The sequence below is a fragment of the Oryctolagus cuniculus genome, chromosome 14, assembly GCF_051225735.1.
Source record: "Oryctolagus cuniculus isolate XC-2025 breed Fujian yellow rabbit chromosome 14, ASM5122573v1, whole genome shotgun sequence".
Classification (NCBI taxonomy): domain Eukaryota; kingdom Metazoa; phylum Chordata; class Mammalia; order Lagomorpha; family Leporidae; genus Oryctolagus; species Oryctolagus cuniculus.
In genome coordinates, this window is record NC_142880.1 from 74,432,780 (window position 1) to 74,448,446 (window position 15,667).

The following is a 15,667-nucleotide window of genomic DNA, read 5'->3' on the forward strand; positions in this document are numbered from 1 at the left end:
TTAAAGAGAATGCTTATCCTTAAGGATAGACCTGGAAATGCAGAGTAATTCCTCTTGAGTCACTGAAAACATATCTACTTATTGCCGAAGGGTATGCTCACCACTGAAGGAAACAGTTCACTGCACCAAACCGTGCCACTCTCAGAAACTTGGTTTATAGCAAGTATTAGACGGTGATCCTTTGAAAGATACTGCTCTATATTAATGTCAGGTCTGTCCACTCATCCTGCTGGCTCCAAAGAAAGTGAGTTGCTGCTGAGGACAAATCAACTGGAAAAAGACACTTTTGGTTTAAGGCTTTCACAATGGCTTCAAAAAGAGATGGGAATTAATCATTTGTTTTGACCCAAGAGCAGCAGAACTTATTTTGAAGACTTAAACAGGCAACACAAATATAAACAGAAATCTGTGTCTCCCAAATGCTGAAGCTGAAAGGAGTCACTCTGAAAACATCCATTCTACTCAGTGTTTATTTTCATTTGGAGATAGTGGAAATCATATACAAATCAGGGACAGTATGGATTCTTCTTCTCTGGCAAATGTCCACATGACTCTGTTAACCTCTAAGTATAGATACAATAGATTTTCTTTTTATTAGAAAGACAGGGCAATATGGCAGTTAATTAGCAACCATTACTGTAAACTACAGTAGATACAAAGTTTTATATAAATTAATTGCCATTATAAAAAAGGCAACTGCTTTAGCTAAGAAGGTACAAAAACTGGTAACTTCCATAAATATAACAAGAAGCTAAGTGAAGAAATACATAACAGACTGTTTTTCCTATATAATATTTGAATATGCAAACTAAGACACCTGTGGCACTTCACTCGAGAAAGTAGGAAGATGACAGCCACTCCCCCCCACTCCCCCCCACCCATCTACCCGCACCCATCCAGGCCCCTGTCCCCATCCCCCACCCCCCACCCCCATCCGTAGATTTCCAAAACATGACAAATTCTAGGGTTACAAGGACAGGATGCCACACGGAAGCAGCAAGCAGGCGAGCTCCGACCTGCTAGACAAAGAAGGAGTCTTATTGACAGTTGTAAAGCATTAGGCGTCAGACAGAAACTTGTCAAAAACAGCTGTTGTTGGGTACTGATTGATAATGTTTTCATTCTGACGGCTGCAGACAATCCTGGGTCTGAGGGGAAGCCCATCCCTGGCGCGCACATGAGAACACACACACACACACACACACACACACACACAGACAACGGGAAGTCCTTTAACAGATGGCTTAGGAGCACTTAGCCACAGTCTCTTAAAAAGACAACATCCTACATTTAATGAACTTGCAGGGGAAGCCAGACCTAATCGTCACTGATTCTGCATGGAAGATGAGCACAACGGGACAAAACAAAATCAGGAATTGTGTCACTGGTCATTGGAATAGAAGTTTTGTTCTGCTCACAGATTATGCAGTGCTAAAAAATACTCAAGGATGCTCAGGATGAAATTATGTGTGAATCACTGTGGATCTGCTTTTGATCCACACTATTAAAAAAAGGCTTAAAGAAGTGTTAGGTGTTTCAAAGGCAATGATTTCATTAAAATCCACTTACAAGATGAAACCACAAAAACTGTATTTCAATGATGTCAAGTATATCTTCTGAAGGATTAAAGGTATGACATCAGCTTGTAATGCGGCATGAGTCTGTGGTAGGTGGGTATCAGTCGATGCAACTGAGAAATTACAAACATGTTTTATTGCTCAGGTGTGGGAGCGGTTGTCTCTGGTTTGGCCACTTGGTATTGTTTGTGGCCACAACTCTACAAATGTGCCCAAAAATATTTCATCTACGAATCTCAGGATCCACAGATGACTCCTGATCTAGAAAAGGTCAAAAGCTCTAAATTTTAGTAAAACTGTACATTTATCTCTAGGTCATTTTACCATTTAAATTAATTGGCAAAAAATGAGTTCCAAAGATTGCATCTGAGACCAGAAAAGACTTATTTGCTGCAGTCCCAGCACATTTTTAAGGGCACATTGAACCCCTGAAAATAGAGGTTAATAATAGAAATACTGATAGACCCTTACTGACTAGACGGAGGCAACAGACTCCATTCAACTACATTAATACTTACTGAATGAGTACACACATGATTCTTTTGGGCCCTTCATCAAATCCACACCGGCCTAAAACCTTCACCAGTATAAGCCATACTTGGTTTGCCCGTTTTAAAAACTGTATTACTTTAAAAATTATTTTCTCTATTTTGATCAAACACTGATTTTTAGAAAAAGATACTTATATCATGTTGAGGCTTGAATTTATGCAGTAAAAAAATACTTCAGGACTTATCAAATGCATTGTGCCTAAATTTGTCTCCAAAAGTAAAAGCATGTCTTTTCTGTTAAGAGAGAAGAGTGAGACTCCAGACGTAATTAAGGACACATCTTGTCCTTTATGTTCTTCAAAGCTAATTTTACTATGGCAGATATTCCTTTGTGATGATTAATGGAAGTTTTTGGTGCTCAGTTTTCTCTTATAGTCCCTGACATCAATATAAAAAAAAAAACCCTAAAAACCAAAATACGATAAAATAAAATAAAAACTTTAAGAGAGCTTAAAAGCGATATGCATATTACATGAAGCCCCAGTCATACAAGACTCCACTCCTTTCCCTGGGAAAGTGAGAGTTGTTGAGTCTCTTACAGGGGTCTGATTTCTGCGAACCATGATTCCATTCATTTTAGCACAGAGGATAGAAGAGACGCTTAGAACAGAAGGAAGAGACATGCGGCGAAGATAATTAGTGGTAAACAGAGAATAAATTCTCTCTCAGTAGTGTGTACTTGACATTAATGCTGATGAGGACGATTCACCTGATTTACAGAATATTCACTTGAAAAGAGAGATGAAAGTCTGAAACAACTAGAGAAAAATAGAGACAGAAGCCATTATAGTCTTGATACCAAAATGAAATTCCAATGAGAAGCTAACGTGATAGGCTCCAGGCCTTTGGGGGACCTCTTTTCTTTGCTGGGTTTCACATTCGTAGAGCCTCGTGGTCTTTGTCTTCTAACAAATTTATCAACTGAGAGAAGCTGTCCTTCAGCGCCTCCACGTCATCCAGCGAGCAGGGCTGCAGAATCCAGCGTTTCCCACGTGCAAGTGGTTCAAGTTCAAAATATTTTTTGATCTTAAAGGAGGAGAAAAAAGAAAAGATAAATATGTTATGAATGATCTGAGAACCTTTCCCAAATGAAAACTCTGAGGGATGAAGCAGGTCGAGGGGATCTCAATGAGGATTTGTGTGAGTTGTGAGGCTGAACACTTCCTGGGACCCTGACCACAGCTGTCCTCATAAGCAGTGGGTTATATGCTGTGACCGGGAGTGTTTTTTCTTGGGCTGAATGACCTGTTCACCCATTGCACCCATGCATTCTTAACAGCATGGGAGGTCTGACACAGTCTGAGAAAGGATGACATGTGTGATGGCACAAGGCAAAACACACAGCAGACACCAAAAAGATCCAATGTAATCAAAAGGAGACTAGCAGAGTACTTTTTGCTCTCACTCTGCTGACTTACTAAATTGGTACCGGGCCGGCGCCGCGGCTCACTAGGCTAATCCTCTGCCTAGCGGCGCCGGCACACCAGGTTCTAGTCCCGGTTGGGGCGCCGGATTCTGTCCCGGTTGCCCCTCTTCCAGGCCAGCTCTCTGCTGTGGCCAGGGAGTGCAGTGGAGGATGGCCCAAGTGCTTGGGCCCTGCACCCCATATGGGAGACCAGGAAAAGCACCTGGCTCCTGGCTCCTGCCATCAGATCAACGCGGTGCGCTGACCGCAGCGCGCCGGCCGCGGCGGCCATTGGAGGGTGAACCAACGGCAAAGGAAGACCTTTCTCTCTGTCTCTCTCTCTCTCACTGTCCACTCTGCCTGTCAAAAAAAAAAAAAAAAAAATTGGTACCAACCTACTGTGTGTATAGGGTCAATTACTCCAAGATTCACATTTTCAACAATCAAGCACATAAACAAAAACTAATCTAACTAATCTCTCTCTTAAATTTCTTTATCTTGGAGACCTGGCAAAGTGTTTGTTAGGAAGAAGAATAGAAACTGAGATGTGGGGAGATGGGGAGAGAGGGAGAGAGAATATGTGTGTGTATAAGTGTGTGTGCATGCATATATGTGCATGTATGAATTTACATAAACTTGCATACATACATAAAGTCTCTCAGCTTTTTTCCTCAAGACCTTACAACAGTTACATGGGGTGGTACATTTGCTATCTTAAAAACCTGTTCAACTAATAATGACTCAAAAGTGACTCCTACTTGCTTGGCCAGGAGTAGCATCCAGTACCACCAACTTGTGACCGTCAATAAATATCAAACTGTTCTGACTTCCAAAAGTTTTGATGATCTTCTCTCAAAAGGTAGGATAAAGTACAATTCATGAAGCTGGTGATCCCCACACACTACATCTTTGTATTTCTCACTCAGAAAGGTTTTCCATAACAAAATACAAGCAGTAGCTATAGCAGAAAAAGGCAGTATTCAAAGATATTCTTGGTCAATAAATTTCATTAAATCCCTTGTGCCATGGAAAATTTCAGTCTTGCTTTACTCAATACTTGACCCAGAAAAGATAAAAGTCTCAACCTTACGCTATTTGCAAATACGGTTTCACATTACCTTTATCATCACAAGCATCAGAATGTTGTTAATAACAAACACCAAACTGTTATTAATATGAATGTATTTTTTTCCATATGAACAAAAGAAATATATAAGAAACATCAACTTCTTAGGTTAATTTATGAACCAGAAATGTGATAATATTTTAGACTTCAAGTATGTCTAAAAAGTCCTCCTTTAGATGTCTGAAAAGTCATAATAAATATTAATTTTAAAAAGAAGCCCATGAGAATTAAAGGACTCTCATTAATTCTGACTCTGAAGAGTAATGAAAATTGCACTTACAGATCAGGAAATGGGTACACAATCACAGAACAATGTTTTTGCCCAAAGTATTTTACAGATCAAGTTGTTAAGCAGATTTCTGCTTACTGAAAACACAAACACCATTCTTTTAGTTTCTTTTCTTTAGCATACTGAAAATAATTTAGGACCACGAGAATCTGAAACGACCTGTGCAGGGACCAACCCTGCCCTAGGGAGGGAGGAACTGCCAGCCAGGCGACCAGGGAGCCGTTGGCCAGCAGGGGGAGAGAAGAGCTGGCAGGAGGCACAGGTAGGGAAGGACAATTACATTCACTGCTGAGGAGTGGGCTGCTCCAAACTGTTTAAAATCCTAGATGTTAGCCTTCTTACTTCTCCCGCAGACCACACCACTGAAGGCTGAAGCTGGGACCACTGTGTTTACGATGCAATCTGCTATAGGGGAACAGTGCGTCCTACCCGATCCAGAAGAGCATGTCATACCCAAGGCCCGAGACAGGAAGGAGTGGTACCCTTCCCACACTGTGTAACTCCAGATGCCAAAAACATAGCATTTCATATATTGCTAATAATTAGGAGGAAGGCTAGTGACAAGAAATAGTATTTAAATTTAAAAAAGACAATTACTTGTATCTAACATAATATTTTTCCAAGTGGTTCATTCAAAATTACAGAGATTCCAGTAACATATTTATGGCCAACCCGAAAACAATGTTAGATTTAAATGATCATGTTAAACTGGTAATTTGGAATATTTTATAATACAGAGCAGACATTTAAAAAAAAAGATTTAGCTGCCCTTACGACATCTGAGAATCCTCATACAGCCTCTCATGTAGGCACTCTGGGACGACAGTCAGGATGTCTAAAGGTAGATATGTTTCAGAAGTTGTTCCTGAATACTGAACACGAGCAGGAAATGGGAGCTGTGATGACAGGGGTGGGTCACCAGAGGAAGGAGTCTAGTGGTGCTGAACTGACGAATACCGCTGGGGAACTTGAGATTTTTGAGACCCCCAACCCAAGTGGACACCTAACCTGGCTTCCAAAGGATTCCACAGCTCTACATGTATAGCGTCAATTTCGGAATAAGTTGCAGCATTCCACTGACACTTAAGTCCAGTGAGAGAGCGACTGCTGCCAGGAACACGGCTTTGCATGAGCTGGAGTTTCACGTTTCTAAGCAGAACGACCGCAGGCGGGAGAGGGCATAATGAAGACATAATGCTCCATTTCAACCTTTTTTTTTTTTTTTTTTTTTAGGGCAACATTTTTATTTTGTGGTCTTAGTCTAATCAGAACTTCAAATTTTACTTCCTTCTGTATTATCACAATAAAAATTACACACAGGCACACTGGCTTTTTCCACCTTTACTTTTTTTTTTGTCCTTGTGATGTATGATTTTTAAAGAATGGTGTTTAAGTGTGACCAACACACGTCACCTGCCTGCATCTGATATTGTTTGTAAAGTTAAAAAACACTGCCTCTGACGCAAGGTTCTTTTTTTTTTTTTATGATGGACGTAAAGCTTGCAAAGATCATTCTCTTATCAAGATCAAAATGCAAAACCTGACTTCTGAGAAAATGAACCTAAGTCTATGGAAGACTTTACCAGCTGCTTAAATGTCATGGTCAACTGGAAACTGCTGGGACAGGGAGCCACTGCTTGTTTCCCAGTGGGTTTTGGCGATGGCACTTGGGGGAATGACATCAGAATCCAGCTGCCTGGCAACCTGTGGTCATTCAGCTATTTTCGGGCGAGTCACAGAGAGTGGGCATGTGTCACAGAGAGTAGCCATGTGTCCACCCTAGAGATGGGGAAACAAAGCCACCCTAAGTAGCCAACCTATTTTAGCTTTGCCATCAGAGCCCTTCTTCACACATGCCTGTGCAGGGTGATTTGCATGATTGCATTCCATTATTCACACATCGGCGCTTCCTGTAAAGTCTTCCTATCACAGAGACGCATGGGCACCACCTCATTACTGCTGATGTCTGCAGCAGCTGTTAAACCTGTGAGACATTACATAGCAGAGGAGACCCAGTCATTGGCCAGGGGGTGTCCTTCATGTTTCCTTGAGTGGTGAAATCATCCAACAGTTCTTTCCTGGTTACGGGCAGAGCGGTGGGGTTGTAACGATGCGCCCTACTGCCCTGTTGTGACCTTGCTTCAGATTCAAAAATTTTACTTTCAATCTGGCCTACCGATTGTAACTAAATTTCTAGAAAGCCTGGAAATACTTTCTGAACCACAAAACCAGATCTTCCCTTTTTAAAAACCTGAAAGGCTCATTTCATTTATAAGACTAACTGGTTTTTCAAATACCTGTTAGTGAACCATATACACAGTGTGTACCCAGAGGTGACCCAGATTTCCTTTAAGCACTTTAGGGAGCAGGGGGATGGAACAGTCCAGAAAGGGTTTACTTAGTGTTTTTATGGGAGACAGAGTTAGGTTCTAAGCTCAAATATTTATAAAAAGAGCTTTGACTCACATGAATGTGTGGCAAGACATTAAAAAGAGAGTCCGGGTGCTTGACAGTTCTTTATTGTACAGGGCTGTGCAAGCCTAATAGAACACAGCACCCGTACTTCTGGGGAGCTCAATGCCTAATAGCACCAACCAATCATTGCTGAAAACTACCCCTTCACCTGCCATATGCAGAACGTCCCCTGGGGTAGTCTTGTCCCTTTGGGGAACTACTGGTCTAGTCTGTGTGAAATGCAGGTACCTCAACCTCTCCAGAAGCTATTAGCTTATTCTTATTCTACATAGTTACCACTGGAGATGAACAGCTGGATGCCTGCTTCACCTATACTTCCTGATTCCCACCTCCACACAACACACAAACACACACGTTGTTCATCCAGGAAAAACTAGTGGATCACAACTGGCCTATCTTCTGTTAGTGGGTGGTTGCACTGGGTTACAGGGAGTCAGAATCCATCTAAGGAACTTTGGAAATTACTCACCTATTTTTACTGATTTTTATTATTGCTGCTAATTAAGAGACAGAGAGAAAGAGCTCCTCTACAATGACTGGGGCTGAGCCAGGCTGAAGCCAAGAGTTAGGAACACATTCCAGGCTACCCACAAACCCAACCACTTGAGCCAGAAGCTGCTGCCTCCCAGGGTCTGCATTAGCAGGAAGATGGAATCGAGGGTCAGAGGCGGGACTCAAATCCAGACACTCTGATACAGGATGCAGGCATCTTAACCACCAGGCCAAATGTCTAACCAGCTTAAGAAATTTCTGTCCTGAAAGTTGGCTTTCTGTAAGTTCATGCACTAAGCCGCCATCTCTTGAATGAGGTTGAGTAAGCAGGCATGGGCATATGCTAATGAGCTAGGTAACTGGCATTTTCTGTACCAACCCATGGGTTTCCACTGATGAGAGAATACTGTGAAACAACAGCCTGACCAGAGCACTATCCTCATCTGCACCCCCTGGCTTATGCTGCACAGTTTAGGAGCTGGCGTTGAGGCACAGTGCATTGGGCTGCCACTGTGATGTCAGCATCTCATAGGGGCACAGGTTCATGTTCTGGATGCTCTACATCCAATCCAACAGCCTGCTAATGGCCTTGGAAAACAGTGGAGCATGGCTCAAGTGTTTGGGTCCCTGCCACCCATGTGGGAAACTCAGATGAAGCTCCTGGCTCCTGGCTTCAGCCTAGCCCAGCCCTGGCCATTATGGCTATTTGGGGAGGGAACCAGTGGATAGAAAATCCGTGTGTGTGTGTGCGTGTGTGTGTGTGTGTGCGTGTGTGTGTGTGTGTGTGTCTCCCTCTCTCTCTCTGTAACTCTGCCTTTCAAATAAATTATATATATATATGTATATAGTGTTATGATTATGTAGAACAGTTCATAAATCATGGAACTCAAAGTGGATATCTTGACAGAGGGCTGGTAGAAGAAACATTAGAAATTAAGGCACATTCTTTTCTCATCTCTGGAAAGGGCATCAGGTCTCATGAAGGGTACTAGGCTGGCATCAACTGACAGTTATAAGTCGGTAGTTGATGCAGATAACTGGTTGAGGACCACAAACAAAGCCCAGAAGGCCAGGAAGGGAGCTGCTGTTGTGGGGTTTGATAGGGAGAAAGGCAAGCTGGAGAAAGGCACAAGTAAACAAACTCAACTACCTCCGAAAACAGTTTTTCACTGGGATCTCTGTTGTGGTTCTGTGGGTTGTCACCATTTGAGATGCCACATTCCAAATCGGAAAGCTAGTTTGAATCCCAGTAACTCTACTTCTCATCCAGCTAATGAATCTGTAAAGGCACTTCTTTGCAGAGTGTATTGTTAAACACTGAACGGCAACATCACTGAGTGTACCCATCTCCTATGTGAATTTGCAAGGGGGCCCTCCAGCTTTGCTGCCTTCATTACAGAAGCTCATAGAGCAGGCTTAGCTTGGTAACCTTCCCCAAAGTCAGAGAGGACTTTGCCCACACCATGGCTCCAGGACGGGTCTGGAGATAAAGTGGCAGGACATCATTAAGATTCTTCAGAGTGCATTCTTGGCAGCTTGTTCAAAGAAAGGTTAGTCTAGAGAGCAGCAGCAGCTGTTCCCCCTTTTCATTGTGCTGCTTGCAGGATTTTGAAATCCTTAGAAAAACACTAAATGTGTCATTAAAGGCAGGAATAAATAATACAAATAAAACCAATATGCCGCAGTTCCAGAGATATTACAACACAGGATGGATATATTTATTTTTTACTGAGTACTAATAAGGACCAGAAAATGACAACTTGATGTTAACCAATATCACAATATTACTTTGGGAGTGCATATTTACTAATGGGTGATTGATTTAAAGAAGACTGTGCATAATATCAAAGTATAGTTTTCATAAGACGACTTCCTCCTCAAGGAAACCAAAGTTAAGTGCAGCCAACTTGACCTTGGAATAATTAAAAACGATACAAATGACTGCAGATTATTTACCTGTGACTGAGCCTTGTCCTTATTATCAGGCTACTTTCTTTCTTTTTTTTTTTTTAACAGAAAGCTTTTATTTAATAAATATAAATTTCATAAGTACAACTTTTGGATTATAGTGGTTCTTCCCCCAATGCCCACCCTCTCTCCCCCTCCCCCATCCCATTCTTCATTAAGATTCATTTTTTAATTATCTTTATATACAGAAGATCAACTCTGTATCAAGTAAAGATTTTAACAGTTTGCACCCACACAGACACAAAGTACAAAGAATTGTTTGAAGACTAGTTTTACTATTAATTCTCATAGTACAACACATTAAGGACAGAGGTCCTACATGGGGAGCAAGTGCACAGTGACTCCTGTTGTTGATTTAATAATTGACACTCTTATTTATGACGTCAGTAATCACCCGAGGCTCTTGTCACGAGCTGCCAAGGCTATGGAAGCCTCTTGAGTCTACAAACTCCAACATTATTTAGACAGGGCCATAATCAAAGTGGAAGTTCTCTCCTCCCTTCAGAGAAAGGTACCTCCTTCTTTGATGGCCCGTTCTTTCCACTGGGATCTCACTCACAGAGATCTTTCATTTAGGTTTTTTTGTTTTTTTTTTTTTTTTTGGCCACAGTGTCTTGGCTTTCCATGCCTGAAATGCTCTCATGGGCTTTTTAGCCAGATCCGAATGCCTTAAGGGCTATCAGGCTACTTTCCGAGTCCGTAACTTCTGACGTGTCATACATTCTGACAATAATTACAGAGAAACCCAGCCTTCCATTGCGCAGGAGAATTTTGCAGGCCCTGGAGTGGCCAAAGGAAATGACCCCATTTGCTTTCTGGGTAGGACCTAGGATCTGAGAAGCACTCCTATTTTGCTTACTCTGCTAACCCAGCTGTACAGCACAAATGACATTGATTTTCTCTTTGGAATGTTCGGGGTGTGTGTGTGTGTGTGTGTGCTTGTTTTACACTCCTAATAGACACCACTGTTAGGCACGGGTGCTTCCTGGCCTCAGGGACCAGTGGGAGATCTCCAGGATTCCCAGATCTGCAACTTCCTACTCCGTGTCTTCTATCTGGCCCTCCATAGCCTGAGCGATTCCTGCCTGCAAGCCTCAGCTCCCACTCCTGCTTCCGACGCATGGCGCCTCCATGCACAGGTGGAAAGGATCAGCCCATAAATGTTCTCTCCTCTTTTAGGACCCAGCTGAAGTCCTCCTAGCACCTCTCTCACATCCGTCAGGAGAAACTTTCAAAATTACAGGAGACCCTAGTCACAGCAGTGACTGTTGGCTACCTCTCCTGCACGCAGGCACCGTACATTCTCTGCGAATAAAGTTCTATTGGAACACAGCATTTTCATTCACTTAAGTTTTTATCTGTGGCTGCTTTCATACCACAGAGAGGAAGTTGAGTGGTTGCCATGGAGGCCTATGTCACACAAAACCTAGGTTATTTACTACCTCACCCTTTACAGAGAAACATCGCCAAACTTGAGCCTGCAGCATTCTGTAGCTTTCTACTCGGTCCGGCAAGAGAGCACTTAGGAGGGGCCTGGGGCGTCAGGCTGTGTGGATTGCAGTCTGACCTTATCCTCCCAGACCCTCTCTTCCCTGGGCTGGCTCCCACTTCACTGGGACAGAAGATTTGGCTTTTCCAACCCAGCGAGGCTCCAGTTACCATTCAGATGTTCTGAATTACATCTACTAGGCAGAAGGGTCATCTCTCAGCAAAGCCCTATTTGATTTCCTGTGTTCAGCCTGGCTGTCTACTGTAGAGACATCCTAAAGGCCCCACGGACTAGCCAGGACACAGCCAGCAACTCCCCTAATGCTAGACCCCATTAGGTACAAGGTCTGTGACCTGTCCATTAGAGGTTTTTGATACTCTTAAGGATGATCTTTAACTCTGCCTTTCTTTTCTTTTTTAAAGATTTATTTACTGGAGCCGGCTCTGTAGCATAATAGACTAAGCCTCGGCCTGTGGCACTGGCATCTCACATGGGAGCCGGTTCATGTCCCAGCTGCTCCTCTTCTGGTCCAGCTCTCTGCTTATGGCCTGGGAAAGCAGTGGAAAATGGCCCGAGTGCTTGGGCTCCCTGCATCGGCATGGGAGACCCAGAAGAGGCTCCTGGCTTTGGATCAGCGCAGCTCAGTTTCGGCCGTTATGGCCATTTGGGAAGTGAATCAGCGGATGGAAGACCTTTTTCCCTGTCTCTTCCTCTCTCTGTCTATAACTCTACCTCTCAAATAAATAAATAACATTTTTTAAAAATTCTTTATTTGAAAGGCAGAATTACAGAGAGAAAAGAGGAGACAGAGAGATCTTCCATACGCTACTTCACTCCCCAAATGGCCACAACAGATGGGGCTGTTCCAGGTTGAAGCTGGGAGCCAACAGCTTCTTCCAGGTCTCCTATGTTGGTGCAGGGGACCAAGTACTGGGCTATCCTCTACTGCTTTCCCAGGCCCATTAACAGGGAGCTGGATCGGAAGTAGAACAGCCAGGATTTGAACTGGTGCCCATATGGGATGCCAATGCAGCATGCCATGGCTTGCTGCAAATGAAATGGGCTATCATTTCATGCAACTTAACATTCTCATCTCAAGTCAACGTGGGTTGGTTTTCAACTAAAATTTTTGGAGACAACTGTTGACAAGTTAAGCCTTTAAAAAAAAAAATAGTTGTAGCAACACAAACCTTACAATCTTCAAAGGTGATTGTTTCCTCCTGGATACAAGTTATCATTTCCGATTCCATATCTCCTCCCAGAAGCAGACATCCTGCCTAAGACTGTGATTTCCTGCATGAGTTGGTTGAACTTCAAGATTGTTTTATTTTGTTTTTTAGAAAATTTTGTTGTATTTAATAGAGGTAGAGCAGGAGTGAGCGAGCTCCCATCCACTGATTTACTGCCCCGAATGCCTGCAATACTGGGACTGGGCCCAATCGAAGCCAGAGCCTGGAACTCAATCAATGGATCTCCCACATGGATGGCAGGGACCCAACTATTTGAGTTACCACTTGCTGCTTCCTAGGGTGTGCATCAGCAGAAGGCTGGAGTTAGAAACACAGCCAGGACTCAAACCCAGGCATTCTGATATGTACGCAGTCATCCCAAGTGACATCTTAACAGTAGCACCATTCACCTGCGCAATTCTTTAGGCCATTTAAAAATGCATCTCGAATCTTAACGAAGAATGGGATAGCAGAGGGAATAGGAGATGGGATGGTTTGCAGGTGGGAGGGTGGCTATGGGGGGAAAAAACCGCTATAATCCAAAAGTTGTACTTTCAACATTTATATTTATTAAATAAAAGTTGTCTAAAAAATTTTAAAAAAAGGAAAGAATAAATTGTGGATGTTATACCTACAAGACATTATATCCTTATTGCATTAATATTTAATAATTTCATGAAATATGTGAGAAGAGTATTAGCTATAGTTAATAGACTAGGAATCTTCTCCTGCCCCTAAAAGATCCAGAGAACTTCTATACACTGAATGAAAATAAAGGAATTCTTGGCTTTAAAAAAAATGCATCTCCATCTGGATGTATAGATATTTCATTTTCTTTTATTGATACATAACTCACATACTGTACATTTCACCTTTTAAGAAAAATTTATGTATTTATTTATTTGAGAGGCAGATTGGCAGAGAGAGAGGCAGACAGAGAGATCTTCTATCCACTGGTTCATTCCCTAAATGCCTGCAACAGCCAGGGTAAAGACAAGCTGAAATTGGGAGACAGGAACTTCACCCTTGTCTCTCAAATGGCTGATAGGAACCCAAGCTCTTGGGTCATCATCCACTGCCTCCCAGGCACACTAGCAGGAAGCTGAATGGGAAGCATGGAGCAGCTAGGACTCAAACTTTTGAAATGGGATGCTGACACGAGTGGTAATATCAACTGCTGGACCACTACCCCCGCCACAAACTCACCCTGTGTACATGTACAACTTAGTTACTGTTTTTAGTACATTTCCAATGTTATGCTACCACCATCACCATCTAATTCCACATCACCCAACAAGCAACTCCTTCACTATTACCAGTCACTCTTCAATTCCTCTTTCCTCCAGAACCTTGGCAAATAGGATTTTACTTTGTCTCTCTCTGTACTTGCCTATTCTGGGCATTTTGGTAATGGACCCATACAATATACAGCAACTTGTGTCTGGCTTCTTTCACTTAGCATCATGTTGCCAAGGTTGATCTATATTGTAGGATGTGTTTCAGTACTTTATTCTTTTTTTGTGATTGAATGATATTCCATTCTAAAAATATATTCTTTTCTGTTTATCCATGCAGCAGTTTATGGAAATTTGGGATTATTTCATTTTTTCGCTATTATGAACTATGCTGCTGGGGCAGGCATTGTGGCATAGCAGGTAAAGCTGAGGTCTGTGATGCTGATGTCCCATATGGGCACCAGTTCGAGACCTGGCTGCTCCATGTCCAATTGAGCCCTCTGCTAATGCGCCTGGGAAAGCATTGGAAGATGGCATAAGTGCTTGGGTCCCTTGCAGGCATCTGGGAGACCGGAAGAAGCTCCTAACTCCTGACTTGGGCCTGACCTAGCCCCAGCTGTTGTGGTCATTTGGGGAGTAAGCCAGTGGATGGAAGATCTCTTTCTCTGATTCTTCCTCTATGTAACTCTAATTTTCAAATAAATAAATAAATCTTTAAAAAACGGAATTAACAATTATGTTACTATGGACCTTCATGTTCAAGTTCTTATGTAAATACATAATTTCATTTCTTTTGGGTCTTATCTAGGAGTGGAATTTCTGGGTTTCAGGTCAACTCCCATTTGTCAGATGTTTTTTACATCTTCTGAGATGACATATTTTTGCTTCTCTAGTTTATTAGTGTAGCTTATTGCACTGATTGATTTTTTAAGATTTATTTATTTGAGAGGTAGAGTTACAGAGAGGAAGACAGAGAGAAAGGTCTTCCATCTGCTGGTTCACTCCCCAAATGGCTGCAACAGCCAGAAGCCAGGAGTTTCTTGTGTGTCTCCCACGTAGGTACAAGGGTCCAAGCACTTGGGCCATCTTCCACTGCTTTCCCAGGCCACAGCAGAGAGCTGGATCGAAAGAGGAGCAGCCAGGACATGAATCAGCACCCATACGGGATGCTGGCACCATAGCAGAGGCTCAGCCCACTATGCAGCAGTGCCAGCCCCACACTGATCGATTTTTATATGCTGGAAACATCCCTGTATTCCTGGGATAAATCCTACTTAGTCATTATAGATATAATCTCTTTTTTAATGTTGATGAATTCATTTGCTAGTATTTGCTGAGGAATTTTTCTAATCGCTAGTCATAAGGGCTATTCGTCTGTAGTTTCCTTTTCTTGTAATGTTTTTGTCTGCTTTTCATATCATGGTTATCCCAGCCTCACTAAGTGAGTTGGGAAATGTCACCTCTTCTGTTTCTGAGATAGTTTGAGAAGGGCTGATGTTAATCCTGATGCTTGGAATACACAGCAACAGAGCAGTGTGGTCCTGGGCTTTTCTTGTGGGGAGTTTCTTACCTACGAATTCAGCGTCTTTACTTGTTATAGATCTAGTCAGATTTTCCTGTTGTTCTTTATTTCAGTAGCATGTGTCCTAGAATTTTTTACATTTAATCTAGGAAATCTAATTTGTTGGCATGCAATATTTTTTCATGGTATCTTTTTATAACTTCTATTTCTATAAGGTTGGTAGTAATGTATACTTTTCCATTCCTAATTTTAGAAATTAGAGTTTCCTTCATTTATACTTTGTTAGTTAAGATTCATCAATTATGTCAA

General features: G+C 42.3%; 1 protein-coding gene across 4 annotated transcripts in view; it reads right to left on the reverse strand.

The window, feature by feature from the left end:
• Nucleotides 1-452: 452 nt before the first annotated feature.
• ARL15 (ARF like GTPase 15) overlaps nucleotides 453-15,667 on the reverse strand; it is a 486,108-nt gene continuing 470,893 nt past the window's right edge. For 3 of the 4 annotated variants that reach the window (XM_051853777.3, XM_008262202.5, XM_089312774.1), the window contains exon 5: nucleotides 1,093-3,154. In XM_051853777.3, coding sequence (XP_051709737.1) covers nucleotides 3,002-3,154 — 153 coding nt within the window. In that variant the 3' untranslated portion in view covers nucleotides 1,093-3,001. Of the gene's footprint in view, nucleotides 3,155-15,667 lie in introns of all 4 variants that reach the window. The other variant, XM_089312779.1, reaches the window with a different exon arrangement.